General features: G+C 41.0%; 1 protein-coding gene across 1 annotated transcript in view; it reads right to left on the bottom strand.

The window, feature by feature from the left end:
* Positions 1 to 4,228: 4,228 nt before the first annotated feature.
* Positions 4,229 to 21,616, bottom strand: part of faf1 (Fas (TNFRSF6) associated factor 1) — a 77,121-nt gene continuing 59,733 nt past the window's right edge. Inside the window, exons 18-19 of the mRNA XM_010897800.5 lie at positions 14,867 to 15,082; positions 4,229 to 5,051 (exon numbers count right to left, since the gene is read on the bottom strand). Of these exons, the coding sequence (XP_010896102.1) occupies positions 4,968 to 5,051; positions 14,867 to 15,082 (300 nt within the window). The 3' untranslated portion in view covers positions 4,229 to 4,967. The remainder of the gene's footprint in view (positions 5,052 to 14,866; positions 15,083 to 21,616) is intronic.

Raw genomic sequence — 21,616 nt, 5'->3', positions numbered from 1 at the left:
CACCTCCCTACACTCAGTGTCCCACGCACAAGCACTTTCGCTCTATCTCTGTCTCTATGTACTTGCGTGGGTGTTTGCGTGTTTTTCACACACACACACACACACACACACACACACACACACACACACACACACACACACACACACACACACACACACACACACACACACTCTCACACACACACACACACACACACACACACACACACACAGAACAAGAAGCCCAGAGAGAAATGAGCCCCCTTTTGTGCCCAACAGTTTAAGCTGCATAGATTCAGTTTCTTTGGCGCTCATCGAGTGCCAACGTCTCTGAGAAAGTAAACTTTGAGTGACCCTCCAGGTTAGTTTAGTCTGGGATCCTACCATAGCTGGGTGAGTGGATTTAAAAAGCGGGATGCTATGGTATCACAGCTTACTTCAAAGCGGAGATCACTTGCGTCAGGAATTCTGTCCCCTCACCAGGGGGCAACATTCTTGACCCTGGAAGACTGGTTAAACATTATTGAACGCTTCCCTTTTGTTAGGAAAGAATGAAGTCACCACCTGATGTTGCCACCAGTGAATCTGTGTCACATGAAGCCTGAGAACAAGTCCATTGTCACAGCCACATTTTCAAAATGTGATGTTTAGCAGTGGTGGCATTAGTTAAAGATAAGACCGTGATTGACAGCCACCAAGGTCAAGACTGATTGAGACATCCTAAGGTTTACCAAGATGCCAAAAAAACTGTGTCCATCTCCTGGAAGTTCAATTTAACAGACATCCCTTCAATGAAATTCACCAACCCGCTGTTTAATGGGACGTTATATTGTTGCACTGGGTAAAATGACACGTTTTTAGAATTATTCAGCAAAAAACGTTTGTCGTTCATTGAGGTTGCTTTCAGGTATACATTGTATACAATGTTTTGTGTGTTCGTTTTAATGTATAATCTCTAACTTTTATTATTTTTATTACTGCTATCATATTTTCTATTTGTTGTGGTTTTGTTAACCAGTTCGAAATTAATCATGCTTTTCAAATTAGGTTGGGATACGGACACATTGCAACGGTAAAAAAATAAAAAAAATAAAACATACGCATACAGTGGAAATAATGTAGAGATAATTATTAGTGGTCATGTAACCACGTACTTATTGCAAAACAGTACAGTTAAGACCTACCAAAATTAGATGACATGTTCGAACAAGTTGAGTATAATAATATCCAAATTACATTTCCGACTGAAACATCATCATTAGTTGCAGCTGTACAAATTATACGCCCAAGTAAATTAGAGAATCATTCCACGATTGAAACTGTAATCACACATCAGATGAGTTGCACATTCCACATAGCTCCCTGGGGACAAAGGCCTGACAAGGATACATCCGTCTCTTGCTTAAGAGCACCCAGTTCTTGTTCAAGGAAATCATTACCTTCCAGTAAATTCTTATGTCTTAAGCTCTGTTGAGAATAACCATAGGTATACTACTATAGTAGGGTGCCACTAGATCCAATATAAAGCTAACTTGGAAGTGCCCACTTCTTACCCGCAAGTTCCTAAAATCTAAGATGTGCAGGGCTGCATCTCACCTGAAGATTAAGTTCTTCAGGGAAGTTCGTAGCTTTGACAGTTCTGTTTTGCCAGTGTATAAGAATCAGTTTTCATATACATGTAAACCCTGATCATTAAATTAGGACTAAAATACTGCGAGTGTCTGGGCATAGTATGTTACTTACAGTGTGTGTGGTGTCTAGTCAGGCAGTGAAGGGGAAACGACAGTGATGCACGCTCAGCTGTCTCACCATGCCGGCGCACACATCAGTCTGGGGAAGTCTGACTGAATGAACAGATTAAACATTCAAATTCCTTGCGTGAGAACCAAGAAAGCGCTGGGAATGTTGTAGAGGGCTGCAACAGAGTGGGGATATTGTCTCTCCACTTAGAGGTCAAATGCACATTATATGGCATGAAGTATTTCTGCATATGCTGGGTTTTCTCACCATCCCATTTTAGCAACGACCCAGCGCCTTTTCTCCTGTCTGATGCACACTGCATGAGCTCCTGTTCCACCTTAATGACTGACCTGCCAACCAAATAAGAGTGCCAGAAATACACAATCTATTCTGGTCATTTCATTAGAGGCATGCATTGAGATCACTAATCCTGATTCCTGAAACCTGCCTCTTTGATAAAAGAATGGGTCCTAAGCGAACAGGAGGGTTCTACTGTTCGGCCCACTGTGCCGGCTAAAACTTTGCCTTTTGCTGTAAAAAGAACGCCATTACAGATGGAGAGATAAGCCTATAAGCTCGTAGCTGAATGAGAAAATTAGCCTTTGTGGCAGATAATACCAGAAGATGTCTGGAAAATATTGCCTTAAAAAAACAAGAGGTTTCATTCAGTTGGGGACTGGCTTTCAATACCCGCTATCAAACTTACATTTTTCGTAAAACAAAAAATATTGGTTTAAGAAGCGCACGTGAATAGTTTCCATATACCAATAAAAAAAATCAGGTTGTGTTGCCATAGCATTTAAAGCTCTGAAGATAGTTGCACCTGGGCTTTAACCAAACAGTTCACAAACAAGCCTACAGCTCCATGAAGGTAATGTGGATAGGCCTACGCTTGATATTGATTTCACTTGTCAAACGGCTACTAAACATCAATAATGTGGCCAGAGACAGACCCCTGATTATTATTTGAACCGCGCACGTCACGAAGAACTCACTAAGAAGACTAAAAAGCTCAAAACCTAACTGTAGCCTAAAAAACTGTATGCATGTTTTGTATTTTGAGAATAACAGGACCTTAATAATTGTTTCCAGTTTTTGGATGGTTATAATTTATACATAAATTTCCACCTCAATTGATTGCATAATTAACTTTACTGAACAAAATCTCCTGTTAAAACTGAGAATGGAAAGTGTGTAACAAGGTCGAAAACCCTATCAGGAAATGGACACTGGCCGTTAACCATATTTATGGCAAAGACATTGTTACCGAAAAGCTAATATGCCTACTGACGGTTGATCCTAAGAAAAAAATTGTCCGTTCTCTTTGAGAAGTGCACCATAAAACATAAACTAATAATACGTTTCATTACATTCCGTTATAAAGTAAATGTTTAACTTTAAAATAAAACAGAAAATAGCGAACGTCTCTTAAATAGGCTACATTTAACAGGGCTGACAATAAACATAACTCAGCAATAAATCCCATTATTACAGGGAAAGGAAGCTTGTGTGCAACAAGGAGTAGCCTGAGAAAATGTCCAAAGGGTAGCTTGACCAAATTATTTGACTAATAGATGACAATTTCCTTTACTTAAGGAGTTTAGCAATTGTTTATTTCTATTCAAAAGCAAATGCATTGAGTTCTCCATGGCTGTGCAAATTCTGATATATTTTTTGTTGTCCAATCAGATAATGTGAAAAAAATCATTGAGAAAAAAAAGACCAGAATTGGTCAACATGTCTAAAAAAAAAAGTCCATGTGGTCTTTATTAAAAGGCCACTTCATTTATAGGAACATAATGTCTGCACACATCTACTTGTGTGCAGACATTTAATCTACTTGTCTACATCTACTTAATGTTTTCATATTAGATAATATAACTGGTGGTCAATCATAAACTAGGTCACTAGGAACACTGACCTTCATCCAAACTTGTTTCTTCCGAATCTCTCAAATGTTTAAACTAAGCAAATTCAGGCTGCATAGCGGCATGTAGTCTTCAACCACCCCAGAAAGGTTGACCAGGTCTACAGTACCTTATTTTCCCCTGCCCGGTATTGTTAGCTAATGGAGATAAGCATGCTACACACATGCAAAGTCAAACACATAACCTACTATTCATAAATTATATTCTTTACATAAAAATGGTCCATAGACTACAGGCCAATAGACAATGCATGTCTTAAATAATTTAACAGTTTTAATGTGAAATAAAACATAAGCTGATGTTGTGGTCTCTTCGACAAATCCCAGTCATAATGACTCAGGTGAAAATTAAGGAATCGCCAAAGGTGTAAAAATAAACCTCAAAATACAAAGTAATGACAGATTTACTAAATGATTAGCCTATCCATCTTTCCACCACAGCTCCTCAAAACATCCCAGTCAAATCTGTATTAGTATTACTTAAATTGGTAAAGTCACACAATTAAGGCCACAATAATGACAACACAACTGAAAATGATGCGTGTGTGCCCAAGTGCATGTTTCAAGAGAGTGCTGGCTCAGACAGATGTATGTTCATATATATTTTATATAATGTATATCAAACTAAAACAAATACAGCATCAAACTTAAAAAGGATCAAGAAAAATAAAGGGACAGTTGGGTGTGGAGCATTTTGAAATTAAAAACCAGGGCTGGTTGAAGCAGAGCAGGAACATCAAGCCTTTTCTTGCTGCTCCTGGGGGGTCCATTATAGGCTGAGGGAGGGGGTGGGCAATGAGGTTAGGGGCCGAATGCAGGTGGAGATGAGATAGTCCAGCGTCCTCCAGGAAATGTCTCTTTGCTTTTTTTAAATTTCTTATTCAAACACAAAAACATGTCTAAAAAGGCAGCTGTACTGTAGTGGGAAGTCCTTGTCCACGATGCTGTTCTTCTACTCAAGAGTTTCTTTTTATATTATACTGTAAGAGTGTGGGCAGAGAAAACCAGAACACGCAATTAAGTTTGTGATGTGGTGGAGAGGTGTTTGGCTATGTGCTTGTGGGAGCATCTCTGCACATAGGAGCACACTAGGCATTCTTGCACCTTGTACAGGCTGAGAAGCATCAGTGTGTGGGGGGACGGGGATATTTTAAGGGTGGTTGTGTGGGAGTTGTGTATTGTATGTTGTGTACTGTGTGTGTTTGAGAGTTCACAAGTGTGTGAGGGTGGGCTGTATCTGCAGACCGACTGGGACCATGCTAGGGTGTTTCACTACTTGTCCAGCCTGTCCCATCACCACACATGGCAAGGCCAGTCAGTCCTACTCTTTAGCTTCCAGAAAAAGGGTCTCCTGAGGGAAAAGTTTGGCCTCCAGTAAAGATGAGTCTGGGTCTAGCTGGGTGATCTGTAGAGGAGAAACGACAACGAGGAAACCATGAGGCCACATTCAAACAGGATACATGACAGTCAATCCACAGTCATGACTGGGGTCAGCAGATAGCCTAGCATTTAATGCATCTGACCGGTAACTGAAAGTTTGCTGGATCAAATCTCAAAGTGATCTGTTGTTCTACCGTTGAACTTAATTCAGCCAGAAATCACCACGTTTTAGTTGAACCATTTATTAGAACATGCAAAACAATTTATACCGGTCTTGGCGTCACATGATCATGTATACGATACTACTAATAACGATATCCACACCATAATATCATTAATAGCAATCCCTTAGGCAATGAGCAAGGTTGCAGTACTGATCCCCCCATGAAAAGGAAACACACAACCAAACAGGTGGAGGCGGGTGTTGGGTGGGTTTGCACCAGCATGGTAGTAGACCAGCACACAGACTGAGTGAGTAACCTGATGATTAAATGGTCAGTATGAAATCTGATATTGTGATTGGTGTGATCCCAGGCGTCAGCAAATACGTCGCTGACCAATGACCACTCAGGTTTCCTGTCTGAACTGGCTATGCTAATTTTCTCCTGTAAGTTGCTCTGGGTATGTGTGTTTATTGATTGACTAAAATGTAAAAAAAGAAAAAAGTATATTCTAGCTTGAGTTTCCTTTAGCCTGTGTTACCTTCAGCTGCAGAATGGAGAAGTATTACAATGCAAAGTATAAATAACCAACCAGTCCAATTCTGAATCTTTATACACTTCAACACTACTACCTTGCGATGCAAAAAGTCAATGTCCAACATGCAAACAGTACCGGAAAAGTGTTAGCACAGCCAGCTTGTGGGTTATGTCACAGAGGCAGTAATGCAATCATCTATTCCGGTGGCCAGTGCTATGTTTCCCACAGATCCATCTAATATCTGGTTTTGTGAAACGTCCATCAACATGAAACTGCTGGGGAGTCAACAACCTGCCTTGAACAACGTGTTACAACGAATGAACTTTCACTATTGAACGAATGACCTAACAAAACAATGTCAGGTAAATGGTCATGTTCAAGAGCCGCATATACAGTATCAGTACAGCGTCAAGGTATTAAACATTCAAATCCAGGTTGAGCGCAGAGCGAGACAGTGATAATGCTGTGCCATCTATAATTCAGCTAATTTCGTTAGCTCTGTTGACACATGGGTAACCCATGTTGTTTAACATGAGGCGACCTTGCCTCCTCGCTTTTGAGGGTTAATCACCGGGGGTCTCTTGTTACATAGGCCCCTGGTCGTCCCCTTCCCCACACCTGGGCCCTCTGTCTGTTTTGACGTGGGGACCAGTCCAGGGCTTATCTGCTGCCTGTGGTGACAACCTCTGATTAGACCTCCTATTATGATCACTGGGGTGGTAATTAACTAGCAGGCCTCAGACAGCCCGCGTAGGAAGGTCAGAGTTCGCCTCACAGTGATGAGACCATCCCAACAAAGACGGATTAGGAGGAGAAAACACCTCTAGATAATGCCATGGCTGAGGGACCTTTGACGAGGCTGAAACATGAGCACTGACACCAAGTCAAACGCCCTCCACCCCTGTCCAACTAGAGTCGGATCTATGACTTTCTGGATAGATCTCTATCCATCACTGCTATGTTTGGGGGAGCAAGCAGTTGTACATTGACATACATGGGTCCCTGTATGCATGGTACAGGCAGCTGATCACACATTTATTAGGAAAGACATGCTTAAAGGGTCGGCGTACTAAACTAAAATGAATGAAACATTATCAACCAACACATACAGTAGCATTTGATATTACTTGATTCACTCCATTCCTGACATTTAATGAGTCATCTTCCCCAGGCTCCTGTCATGCATGTTGACGTGCTGTGCCAACAGCCAGATCCAACACTCTAACATGACATCTCATTGGCTTTTGTTCTAACACAGACACGGTAATAAACAATCCTTTCCTCAAAACAAATCATTTTCAAATGAGTCATTTTTCCAATACCCATTTAGTCATCGAAACCTAACCTTCAGGAGAGCTAGATAAAGTAGCTCATTTCAAAGCTTTGACGCCAGGGGTTCAAAAGAGGAGCAATAATTAATCCGCAAATACAGTCACTCCCAGAGGAATTGGGGGGGGGGGGGGTTGTCACACCAACAGATGCACTTTGACTTCATATCACCCTCATTTCATGTGTTATTTGCGCTCCTCGCTCCTAAGCTTGACTGGAGGGCATTGGGTCACACAGGGAGGGGGTGTCATGTCGAACCTGTGCAACGCATCACGGTGAGACAAAAGGAAGATGGCGTGCCACTAACAGATTACATCCCAGCGGGTGGACGCCTTCTTCCCACCTTCTTGCTCAATATGAAAAAAATGGCAGCTATGCAAATGAACCTGGCAGGCTGTTATGATACCACAGCGTCAGGTATAAGTAAATGAGGGCTAAGCGAGCCGCGGCTGGGTGCGAGCGCGAAGGTTAGCGTGTGCAGAGACTGAAGAGCATCTGACAAAAAGAGAAAGCAGAGAAACAAGATGCCACAATGACACAGGAGACCAGCACCATCGCTGATTGTTTACATTGTTATCCAATTAACAGACCATAAGCATTGAGGCGTCTGTCAACAAACAAAGCTGTTGTTTTTCCTCTCCACGCTGCATCGTGATACCCTTTCCATATTCTCACTGGTCTGGCTCACCCTAGACCCCATGAATTCCCCCCCCCCCTGACTGAGACACACAGCAGCGAGGTAGAGACTGACAATACAGTGTTATTTGTGATATGGCTAATAAAAGCATATTCTAAATGAACTGTTTGATTTGTGAAAATGCTAAATCAATGAATTTGTACTGTATGACATGTAACCCTAATTATTCTTATAATTTTCTCTGGACCATGAGTGTCTGTTTAATGATTAAAATGTAAAATATTTAGATTGACAATTCAAATTCTAAGGACTACAAGTGACTGGCTCTAAATCCAATGGGGAAAAGGAAGGAATTTGCAACGGCTGCATGGCATCAGACACTGGAAAAACAGTTGGAAATTAAAATGCATGTTCTATAACTTCATAGAAAACCCAGTTAATTCCAAGGAGAACAGACAGCGATAACATGGTTGTGTGGTTAAGTGGCCTGAAAAATACTGCTTAGCAGGGACGAGATAAAGATGAGTCTCCCACTGCTTTTATGAAAACATGTATTTACTGATGTTAAAATGTTCGAGTTCGAGCACTGTAGTAATGGGCACTCACTAAAATGTTGCTTAACTTATTAGGGTGTTTTCACATATAGTTCTCTTTAAAATAACTGATCCCAGTCCACTTCCAACTGAACTCTGGAATTAAAAAAAGAACAGTTGTCTTTGTATTCACACTGCCCTTGCCTCAAAATGAGAACTCAAGATTTGTTGGTATACTTCACCTCCTCTTTGCATTCACTAAACATTTGCTACAATTTCTACCCATTCACATTAAAACTCAGGTGAAATTTATGGTAGATCCAAAGGGTCAAAATGGGCTTAGTGCAGTTGCCTTGAGAGGTGGTCTAAGTTTGGTCCGTTTCAGGGGCTGTTTTAAGGGGTCTGGGTTCCTTTGAAATGTTCACAAGGCACAAAAATGTAAGTGAGCCGCACCGAGTCCTCAGATTGGCTGAAAGTGTGAAAACACCCTTAGTCTATTTTTATTCTTAGCATTTAACCCACTGACAGTGTCAAGAAAAAGGCAGGTGATGCCTAAGGGAAGAGAGACAGGTGGTCAGGGAGGAGAGAATTAGAAGGGACCTGTCAGTTTCTTACAGGATTCATTTCAGAAGACTAAAAGAGAAACTGCAATATGCATTTTGTGTAAAACTGAAAACTCAAGTGTTCAGCAAGTAACCTTTCATTATAAATTTAAAGTAAAAAAAAAAGTGTGGCTGTCAATCTTAAGTTAATGTTTGCAATTAATTCAAAATGCTAAGCACCGCACATTTTCTTGTCACCATAAACACGTTTTTCTTTTTTGAGCCTAAGAATCATCCATAGCCAGTGCTTGACTTGAGAGAGTTTACATTATTTTACAACAGCGTACCATTAACTTTGTAGGCGCTTGACCTGAGTGGTTCACAGGTACAAATGAATGCCAGTAGGCATTGTAAACTGTGTTTACATGCAACAAAACCCTCTCTCTCCTTACATCCCCCAAAACCATCTACCTACAAAAAACCAGTGAACAACCAGGTGCCCCCCCCCCGAGCAAAGCATTAACGTCATCGCCAGTCCGGTTTCCGCCAAAAGATATTCTAATTGTGGAACAGGAATGCTGTGCATAAATGACAGGTTTCTCATTATAATTTTATAGATCAACATCTCTAGCCACCTTGACCACGTTATGCATTTCATCACATTTGGGAATCATTTAATGAAGACAAGTATTTGGTTGTGGGCAATCATCCATCAGGAACACTTGTGTTAGCAGGCCACCTGAACCCCACTCTAACCCCAGTTCAGCCTAAAAATCAAAAGGTCAATACTTTGAAAAGCTGAGGTGTGATACAGTGTTGGATCAAATGCCTGCACATCCAACTGCTCTGTGTGATTTAAATGGGCTAAAAATAAATGCTGCACTTATCATGGTAATTTGAAGCGAGAAATTAAAGGGCAGTGACAATTTGGTCTAATGGACTGACTTGGAACAAGCCAGCTCCTGCACTTATTTAATTTCAAGACAAACACTGTCCATAATTTACAATTTAAAAAAATTATGTATTTAACATAATGCACAGCTTTTTAAGACCAAATTTGAACAAATTCTAAAATTGAAAATAATCATGATTAATGACAGAAGACAATTATTTTAATCATATGACAGCACCATACAAAAGTAATAGAAAACCGCAATTACTAGAACCAAAACTCCAAAAAGCACTAATCACTTGTATTTTAGTACAGATAAACCAGGTGTGGTACATAACTACATAACTAATCTGTTGTGGGTACTTCTAAGAGGGTTTGGAAGATTCCTTTATAATCCGTTGAAGCAGTGTTTTCTCGTGTGCTTGATGATGTTGATGGCAGATAATCCTTTAACCCTTTCACGCACTCATCCTAACAGGCCTCACACAGTGGCCAAACAAACACCGAGCACAACGAGATACCACCTTGCTAGAGAGATGTACTATTGTGGTCAATGTCAAACTAGTGATCACCCACTTGGTATAACCCTGAATAGGCTATGAGCAGCACTAATAGATATTCAAGCTCAACAAGGACGAATATGGTTCAGTGCATTAACACCAAGATCTTGTTGTATCCCACAGGAAACATTGTAGACCTACCATTGAACAGACATTTCACACTCTGATTATATATATATATATAGGAAGTATATATTGGAAGGATTGGATTTCTAGATTTGATTTAACATGAATGAAAATCTTTAATTTAGGAATATTTCATCCTGTGTCTGAGAGTCTGATATCACATCTCACAACATTAGGTATTAACTCCCTGTCACTGTCTTTCATGTTATGATTTCAACATGTTTACCATAACACGATTAACACTTAAGCTGACGTTAAAATAAATACTCCAAATCACCTCATTATTATGAAAAAAACCCCAAACATTTGATATCTTGAGAGGTAAGTGAAAAAATAAACGGTCAGTTTTCAACATAATCCAACGTGCAGCTGAAATAACGCATTTTTAAAGAAGCAATTTAGGTTCTATGTTAATTAAAACCAAATAACTTGTCTGTTTTAAAGTTGTGTTGTCAAGTGTTTATTTGGCCAATTACAAAAGCAGTGGGAGATCATTACGGGCTTCCAGGAACGATGACAACACGTGGAGAATGGGCGTGAACAGCCCACTTCAAAGCAAGCCGCTTCCAGACTTGAAGAGAGTGGGATGGATGGCAGGAGGGTAAAGGGAGGGAATGAGGTTCCACAGGGGAACAGGCCCGGAGCTTTTAACTTCTCTGGATGAGGGAGACAATCTGCTCTCACAAGTCTCCTGTATGCTGCCTAGAGCAAAACCAATGCAAAGACAGAAACATACAGTGCCTACAGAGGGAGAGTGACTACACGATTAATGCGGTGCAGTGGGTCTATGAGAGCTACTTGAACTAGAGCTTTATATACAGTGCTTTTGGATATTATGCATGTCCATTCACTTTCTCCACATTTTGTTGTGTTATATATTTAATTTATCATTGATTAAATATTTGCAGAAAGGTACTAAAAGACTGAAAAGAGCATAAGCATTCAGACCTTTTATTCACTACTTTGTAGAAGCTCCAATGGCAGTGATCATAGCTTTGAGTCTTCTTTGGTGTGCCTCTACCACCTTGGCACACCTGTATTTGGGAAGTTTGTCACATTCATCCTAGTACAGTAGAGTTCCTTTCAAGCTGGCAGATTGGATGGGGAGCATCGGTGAATTGCCCACAGATGTTCAATGGGATTCTAGTTCGGGGTTTGGCTGGGCCAATGAAGGACATTCACACACACTTGTGCCAAAGCCACTTCAGCATTATCACTTTGTCATAAAATTGTGTGTAGGTTGATGGCAAAAAGTATTTAATGAAGTCTGTAACAACACGATGTGGAGAAAGTAAAGTGGTCTGAATACTTTCTGGAGGCCCTGTATGGCCCATGAAGCTATAAGCCAACATGCAGTAATAAAGGTGGAAGATGATATTGGGGAAAGTTTCCTTGGAAGAGAACCCATTTGGAAGTCTTATCAATGAACTGCAATTGTTCTTCCTGTGCACCACTGTTTCAGATTAGAACCTAACCAAGAGGTGTAGATGTGATGTCTGTTGGACACAAGGATCATTTTCATTGCACTGTTTATTTTACATTCAGTTTTGTCTAAACTGTTCTAGCCTATGGTACTCTTCCAGCATTTCATTTGAAGAAACCTGGAACATCAATTATGGTGAGGTGAAACCTGGTGGAAAGTACAGTATCGCAATCTGAAGAAAAATATCCTGTGCAGACTGTTTGGGTGTCTAAAATCTCTTGGGAAGACTGAGCTGATTTAACACACGCTTGGAACAACTAAGTACCTGGACAAGATATGTATATACCGGTTCCAGCAAGTATTAACAGAAGGGGTAACAAACACCAAAACAAAAACGTTCAATAACTGACAACGCAGCCAAACAAAAGAAAAGTAATAAAGTCAGAAAGGTGTTTTCCCTTTCTCCTAATCATCCGCTTAATTGCTTTCTTATTGCTGGCAATTACCTTGAGTAGTCGCACATGGGAAGGAGAGATGGAGTTAAAAAATGTGTGGTGTATTAAAAATGCAATAGTGGTACATCCGCTAATCCAGGCAGAGCAACAGTGGGAGCGTGTGGAGGAGATGGAGGCTCCTTTTTAATTAGAGAGGAGAGCTGGGGGATTAGATGGACTGGGCACTGTGTTCAGATGTACAAACACACACTGGCACAGTCTGCTAGTCTGTGCACCAAATGGCAATTCAATAAAGTTATGCGCTCAGGATCTAAAACGCGTTTTGGTTGCATATGCGACCAGGAGTAATATTTTTGGTGCAATTTGCCTTAGGGTTTGTGTTGTAGTGATAAGGATTAGCTATAATTTGGTCTACCGAGTGCTACAGAGAAGAAAAAAGTGGGTGCAGATCTGTGCCACCATTACTGAAGCGGAAAATGTATTTCCCTAATTCAGGGTATTCAATTAAAATGTAACATGGTCCAGTCACCAAAATGTCCTCAACATCAAAGGTCCAAACCATCATAATGAGCTGGGAGTTTTCCGTGCCCTCACCTGACTTTGCTGCATTGGTTTCCTCAAAATATCTGCCTTGTTTCATAGTGCCGCTTAACATTTCTGCTTTTTATAATTGCCACTGTCTCAGAAGAATTAAGACAGACTGATCTGGCAATTCTGCAGGAGGAATAAAGGCATTTATCTGTCTATTAATCTTTGAAAGCTCAATTTTCAGTGTCGACTTTCCTAACTTTTGAGTAAGACATAGCTGCTGTCGTTCTGTCATCTTTCGTTTGTGCTTTTGCTACTGTGGTGAACATAGCTTTATATTAAATCGTAAATAATCATTTTCTTTCATTGGCTGAATTGCAATAGTGATTGAAATGAAGCAAGGGATTGAACAATACAATTGTCTAGACCCGCCCATGTCCCATGAGATGTCTAAACTGTGCCCGAAGTGGAAAAATATAGAAGCTCCGTCAATATTATTAATTTATGACAAATTTGGAGATGTCCGGATCGAACCATCGTTTGGTCTAGACCTGGACCAGGGTCTGCTAATTGGTGATAACTGCTCTAGTTGAACAAGGCCAAAATATCTGTCCTATATTAGCGGTGCACATTTTAGATCTCTGTGTAGCAGGATCATTAGCACGGCATTTGAAGTTCTGTCATGTTGCTTATTTTCTAGGGCATAACATGTGCCTTAGTTCTCACAGGAGTTGCTAAAATACCATGATTGCAGTGGACAGCTTAACACTACGAAAGAGGGCCTTAAAGTGCAGCGGTATCGTGAAAGTCTGTGTATATCAGTCATGTTACCTACATATTACTTTGTAAAGCACAACATGTCCTTCAAAAGAAGCTACAATTCATATATGGTGGCAAGCAATGATCAATCTTTTTAACTCTTTTACTAAATTGCATCTGGTGGCCCCAGCTTGAGTTATGGGCACCAATGCTACCAATCATTTTATTTTATTTATGTAGAGCCTTGAGGAAACTACTGAAGAATAGTGCAAGATGGAGGGAATAATAAAAAAAACAGCAATGAACTCCCCTCTCTTCTGTTTTTTGCCTAATGTCCATCCAAAAATCCTTTCAATGTTTGCTCTCTGCCAGAAACACTTGCTTACTTTCTTTGATTTTAATTCTCAAGACAAAACTATGAATCTTTGGATTTTTAAGTACGCATGAAAGTTGTGATTAGAGCATGTATATTCTTGAATAGATTAATGTGTGTGTGCTTGTCTGCGCGTACTGTGCTTGTGTGTTGTGAGCTAGCGAGAGATAAGTGTTTTTACCACTAAGTTCCCCAAAGACAGGGATGGCAAGCTGCCTGGACACGCCTGCAACACGCACAACCACCCACCCACACAAACACACCCATCCCCACACAAACACACCCATCCCCACACAAACACAACCACCCACCCACACAAACACAACCACCCGCCAGCATGCACCTTGATTTTGTTTCCGGCACTCCAATTAAACAGGTAGTTAAAACAACGCTCATTAGCTACCTGCCACAGCCCAGAGCATGGTCAGCAGCTCCAATTACTGAAACCAGAACTCTGGTGTGTTACATGGAGAAACTGCTGTAAGAGGACACTGCTGACTGTATCCTTAGTAGCTGTTTTGTGCACACGTGCAGGCTCTTAATTAATATTCACCAAATGATAAATGCACTTGTGGATAGATAAAAACACTCAGACGTGCGTGCGCACACATTTCTCATTAGCCCACCATGGCTTTTAATTATGCAGCCATCCCCTAACTATCCGAACAGTCACACTCTTTGGGCACTGGGGATTGAGATGAGCAACAAACGCGAGCCACTTGGTGGGGGTGAGCCAATTATTACTGTGGATTCCTCCTGCGGAGATGCTACATAATGATTTGGGGATCGCTGAGTGGGGCTGCTGAGTTTCTGATGACTGCTCAGCGCAAAGCGAGTTAACACCTGGACACACGCAAAGAAAGCTAAACATAGGGGGTTAAATTAACATGGTTTGACTGCATATTTGTTAGCAAAGGCAGCTTCCAATGTATGCATTCATGGGTTATGTCTTGTGAACATTTCCTTTCTCTGGGCTGTGCTCACGTTTCTGCGGGGGAAGGTGGTGAGCAGTTTGAAGTCGTCCAACGGGTAACCCTTGGAGGCCACAAAGTCAAACAGGACCTGCAGCTTGGTGCTGCCCAGGAAGCGGCGCACCAGAAACTCTCCGCTGGGGGTTCGGATACGCAGCTTGCTAATTAGCTCTCCTCCCTCTTCTGCAGGCTCTGGTGGCAGGGCGTGCTCCAATGAGAGGCGGATGGCCTAGACAAATGGAAAAGGGACAAAGAAAGCAGAGAACAGAAGGGGGTGATTATTCAGTCAGACAATGACATTATTTTAAGGTGCAAATTATGTCCTTGATACGTCTACATACACTCTGATATGAATGACATGGATTTATTCTGTTACTGTCTGGTAACAATACATAGTGCAAAAAAAATAACTGGAAATGTGAAAATGTCATTTAACAAGTCAACATATGTACTTATTGGTATGTAAAAAGTATTTCATTATTTGAACTGCTTCTCCAAAGCATGTAAGATAGTCTTAACGTGTCCTTCATGAAGAAAAAAAAGGAAAATGCTAACTCTTGCAGAGGTAAACGAGCTAACTGCCCAGAATGAAAAGAGGCTTTCCTCATCAACATTAATCAGGTCTCCAGTGTCACAGAGCAAGACCTGCTGCTCCCCAGGGCCCTTTACCTCCAGCTTGTTGTTCCTGTTTTGACAGTGGGTAGCATATGCTGTGACAACACATGGCAGCTTTATTTACAGACCATAATGCAATTATATTTCATAAAAGTGTACAACAGTAGCTCATTAGCAGCTCCGGGCTTTGAGCAGGCGCGTGCCGGAGGCGATCCCTCAGGTAGGGGCCTGGTAAAACAGCCCCCACCCCACCCCTGGGGCCCCTCCGCGGCTCACGGCACTATGGCGTCACTGAAACCGCACGCCTCAACTCAGGGCCCTGCTACGCACAAAGAGCACTTCGGAGCATCGCCCACAGAAAACAAACACCACCACAACGGGGGGGGGGGGGGGGGGGGGGGCAGAGATGGCAAGTAGCTGTGCACCTGACAGTAGCTGCATGGGGCCCATGCTACCGGTAAATAATGACATCACCGCCCCTCCCCCTATGTTACTACCTCTTCTTTTCATCTCCCTACAGGCACAAAGACACAAAATCACAGAAGGCATTCCCTCTTTGTGTGTGTTACTACTGCAGGGTTTGTTTTCCTGTGCTGCCTGCGGGGGCATTGTGGAGGGCAGGCAAGGCAGGAGATGTTGGGGCTGACTGGAGAGCCTGGTCTGTGGATACAGAGCAGGTTGGGATTGCCACATAAGTGGATGGGTGAAAGGCAGGTACCTTGGCTGGGCTCCAGGTGCAGGACACCCTGCCGGCCTTGTTTACTCACACAGGTTTTGGAACCGTGACTGGTGAACGGCACACAGCACTGAATGGTTGGGACAGCTGCTGCCCTTCTTACACAGCATACAGACACACAGGCTCCGTTGAATATCTCCCATCTTTCTACCTGACCGATCCAGCAACAGCAGCAGCAGCGGGTGAAAGAGCGAAACAATCTGGAAATAGTTGTGTTTCTAAAGGGATAGTTGACTCAAACAATGCAATTTTATTGGTTTCATTAGCACACAAGTAGTAATACCATTCCATTTGAACAGTCAAGTTCAGATCACTGAGGACAGAGCAAGAACTTCCAGTTGGTGGTTTGCAATACTAAAAGACTGCTTTTCACTTAACAATCCCACTAGCCCTGTTTGATTATATCCTGCGTTTTTGTAAGGTCAGGGGATATTCTTGAAGTTCTGACAAACTGTGGTAATTTTTTTTCAAATCAAGCTTTATGTAAATATTCAGGACTTGTGAAAGCCTGTCTGGCGTACACAACCAGGGCATACACACTAAGACCTCTTTGTACCTCGCTACTCAAGTGATAATGGTTGCAATATATAGAAAGTGGACAAAAAACAAACAAAAAAACTAATTCTATAACAATATCAAGGACCTAATAAGAGTAGGGCCAGCCTTTGCCTTCAGTACAGCTCCAAACCGGTCCTGAACTGTGTGTAGTGGAATAGTGCACCATTCAAGAAAAGCCTCCAGTTCTTTAGGAGATAAAGGCCAAAATCTAGAACGAGCTCTGCTTTACAGAACGTCCCATTAAGGCTCATTGATGTTCAGATCTGGTGATTGGGGAGGCCATGAAAGCCATTCCTTTGATGTCATCCTGGTGTTCATTCAAACTCTTGAATTGGTTCAGGAGTGTGTGTGGAGGCATTAACATCATGGAATACAGAAACATCATGAACACTGTTTGCACCACAGAGTGCATCTAGTCCTGTAAAATGGTCTCATTTACCTTGGTCGTTATATAACCATGCAGAGGAATCATCGGACCTAGGAGTACACATTCACCACTTTTTCATTATCAATACAGATTCAAAATACTGAACTCTGAGTATCTGCTGATACCGAGTACTGATTGGATACTCCCATGTGCTATGATTGCAAGAACTGTTTGACATGACTGAAGTCTTTATTAAAGAAAAATTCACAATATTTAAGAACAACATCAAATCGTATTCAAATTTGTTCAAATACACTTCATGAACACTCCAAGATAGAGTAACGAATTTGTGGAAATTCTATAACAATGCAGTATGGGATAATGAATACTTATTGGAAAAATAATACACTGCAAAGAAAACTAGGCATGTGGCAAACAGCCAAATTTCCTTTATGTTTATACAGACAATTTCTTATCAGAATGTTTTGAATCATAATATTCTATTTGAATTGGCATGTTAAGCTTGTTATCATTCAATCACATTTTAAAGTGATGTATTCTCAATTGGCCTGGCTTTTTCTAGCATCAGCTGGCTTTGGCCAACTTCACTAGCTGGCGTTAGTTGGCTGGGGTTAACTAGTTAGCTTAAGCTTCTCTACTGTCAACCCTTGAAACACTTGCTTCGGAAAATTCGCAACTTCTAGTTTTACAAGTGGTTTCAATTATAAAGTGGTTACAGACTGCAAACATTAGAGAGGTTGTGGAGTTCACTACGCACAGCATGGGTTTATGGCACATTGTTAGGACAATCTGTTTTGGGGCATCGGCTTAATACATAGACTTGCCATCACCGATCACATTTTTTGCCAGTATTGGACACATTTTCAACACCAGTATCGATACCTAATCGGACCGTATGATTCCCACAAGATGGCTGCCCAATATTTAACAGTTGGCAGCAGACATTGTGAAGACATCCTTTAGCTTTCTCTAAACTTAAACCCGTCTAGATGTAGGAAGGAAGAGTATTCCGATCAGTACTCGGTTTCGGCAGATACTCAGAGTTCAGTATTTGGAATCTGTATCCACAATGAAAAAGTGGTAATTGTGCACCCCTGGGCCCGATGATTCCTCAGCATGGTTAAATCATCAGACCATAGAACTTTTCCCCCCCAGTACTTAGGGGTCCAGGTTGTGTGCTCCATACACCAAGTGATGATTCTTTGTGCAATGACTTTGGATTCCAGCAGATTCCATTTTATTTTACGGCACTGCTGTAAATTCCAATTTTGTGAAGCTCACAATGTATAGTTTTTGTTGAGACAGGGTTATATGATTGAATGATTGATTGAATTCTTTGGTAATTTCAGAGATTGTATTTTAGGGAACTAAGCAACTGTCCTGGTAAGTGTCTTTCTTCCCCTGTTAGTCAGCTTTGACTTGCGACCATCATTCCTATTTGTACATGTTCGGCATGGCTTTCATGATTGTTTTTGTGGTCACCTTGACAAGTTGAATACTATTACAATGTTTGTGACCGATGCACCTGCATTTAAGACATTCACTATTTGGTCTAAAAGGGGGGGCGGTGATGTCATTGAAAACTAAAATATCAAAGCGCTTACTGTTCTTTTTTAGCTGACACATGCTAATCGGCAGTCAACCTAATGATATGGCCATTTCAAAGTAACAGTCTTTTCCATGTGGTGTTTCCACTATTTTGTCCACACACTAATGTGTGGATGTGTCAGTGGTTTATAACTAGTAGTCTTTCTTACGGGTTGTTTGTCCGAGTCTCTCCAGTTGAGGAGAGTGGGGGCACCCCTCTTGTCCCTGAGGTTTCATTACTGACTCCACCAGTGTCTCCCAGTCTCCTTGCTCATCATTAAACACACCACATGCCCTACTATCTGCCGCACTTGACCGGGCAACCACCTAAGCAGCCAAACGCATCCACGGACCAGGTGACAATATACCAGGGAATATCAGGGTAAAAAGCTTTTGCTTTTAGATGCCACAAAAAGTTAAGTCTGTCTGATATAAAAGAAAAGGATGTGGTGTTTAATGCATGTAAACAACAGAGGGGCCATTATGGGATATCATATTTCAGAATATCTACACTGTTGCATACAAGTAGGGTCTGCTGGGCGGAGATGAAACCATGGCAATGGGTGAGAGGAATACAGTGATATAATTAAGACCGGATAGACAGGGCTTTTGTCCCGGGCTGTTTAACTAATGTGACAAATCATCTCAGCTAGCTGGTTCACCTGATCCCTGGTGTTTGCTGCTGAGTAAACAGCCAATCAGCTAGCTAAAAGGAGCTATAACCACAGCATCCACCAATGATTTTGCACTGCCATAATTGTTTTTCTTTGTCCGGGTGTGCTTTGTGCTGCCCCTTTTGTTCACTTGGTTTCAATATGAGCTTGTGTGTTGTACGGCATTTAAAAAGGACAATAACGTCTCTGTATGACAAGCTTAACAGGGATAGGCCTTACTGTACACACTGGAGATTTGCACATGTCTCTGTCTCTCTAGCCCCGCCGCGGGTATCATGTGTTAGCATACACTCCATAAATAACAAAAACATCTACATTTCCAACATGCAGCAAGACGACAAATCATATATATACATACACACACACACACACACACACATATATATATATATATACACACACACATATACACAGTGGCTTTGGAAAGTATTTAGACCCTTTCACTACCCTTGCATTAAGTCGTTATACACCTAATTTATATTTCATTACATTCATTTTTAACCGTCAACCTACACACAATTCCCCATAATTACAAAGCGAAAACACGTTTTTAGAAAGGTGTGCCAATTTATCAAAACACCTCATGTACATTGGCATTCAGACCAATGACCGTCCAAATTGAGTTCAGATGCCTAATTTGGCTTATGTTCATTCTTGAGAAGGCTCAAAAAGTTGATTGGAGTTCAGCCATGGCAAATTCAAATGATTGGACATGATTTAAAAAGACACAGCTGTAAGGTCCTAGACTTCTCTAGGGTTGGGTATAGTTTCAATTTCATCGATTCCAATTCCGATTCAGACTCTGCTTATCGAATCCCGGTTCTGATTCCATTATTTTTGGGAGAGAAGAAATACAACATATTTCAAGAATAGACTTTTATTCTTTGCACATTTAGGCTATAATCTGTCAATTGTGACAGGATTCAGGAGGGTTTCTTTTTTACCTTAATATATAATAAATATTTCTTATAAGGAATGACCAACAAAAACAATTAAAACCCAAAATGATTTAAATAATTGAAAAATATAACCTAAACGAAGGAGATTCAACTGTAGCGAACAGATGTACAGCAACCCCTTCACCACATATCTTCCACTATCTCCTTGCTCATCGTCCCCTTCATGGGTAAATGAAAATATTTTCTAGAGGGGGGTCAATGGGGTTGAACCGGAGGTTTAATGGTGCTCTCTGAACTTGTATCTAAGAAAAATATAAGAATAATTTGCAGACATAATTCCTTTACCCTCAATATGAAAGGCTTATGAGAATGGAGAGAGAATGGAGCTGAGGGACATATTGTTGTCTAGCTAAGTTACTGTGATAAGCGGGCTTTCTAGTTTTAAAGAAAGAAATTACAAGCAAGCTGGGTAGGTGACATTAATTTACCCACAGACCAGTTGGTAGGTTATATATCTCTTCTGAGCCTGGGTCCTCTATAGGTTTCTTCTTAAATGTTGGCATTCTTAGGGAGTTTTTCCTAGCCAGTGAAATTCAAAACTACTGTTATTTATTGTTTTGTAAAAGCACTTTGTGACATCTGCTGATGTAACAAGGGCTTTATAAATTATAAAAATATATTTATTTATATATTTATTGAATTTATAATATAATAATTATATATATTCATGGATACCAAGCTAGCTTTGTATCCATGAACATTAGTATAGTATGCTCAGTTTAGCTAGCTAGCTAAGTTAGCGTGCAACAGTCAGTATCCTCCATGTTGGCTAGCTCAATGTGGTTGCAATTGATGTCTAAGTAACAATAAGTTGATATGCTAAATTTGAGGATTAAAACTATTAGGCCTGAATGCCAACTGCTATGTCTGGTGAAAACAAAGTACCGCTCATAAACTGGCTAATACAATCCTCATGTTGAAGCATGGTGGTGGGAGGAACATGCTGTCAGAAAATCTTCCCAGCAACAGTAACTGGGAGAATGATCCTAGAAGACATACACTCTACATATACTCTACACACAGAAACATACCAGCTACTATTAGGAATTATAACAAAATTCCTAATGCAGGGGCCGCCAGCCGTTTGGGGCATGACAGCTACTTTAAATCAACCGAACCATGTTCATATCCACGGGCCACATTATTCCCTCCCCTGATTTTCCCTAGATCCTTAGTCAACAAGAGAAAGAACTGGAGGTTTTCTGTTGATATAGTGTACCTGGTCAAATAAGGATTCATAAACTAC

Source organism: Esox lucius, chromosome 8 (genome assembly GCF_011004845.1).
Source record: "Esox lucius isolate fEsoLuc1 chromosome 8, fEsoLuc1.pri, whole genome shotgun sequence".
In the NCBI taxonomy this organism is placed as follows: domain Eukaryota; kingdom Metazoa; phylum Chordata; class Actinopteri; order Esociformes; family Esocidae; genus Esox; species Esox lucius.
The sequence above is the reverse complement of the archived record's forward strand: the minus strand, read 5'-3'. Positions and strand labels throughout refer to the sequence as shown.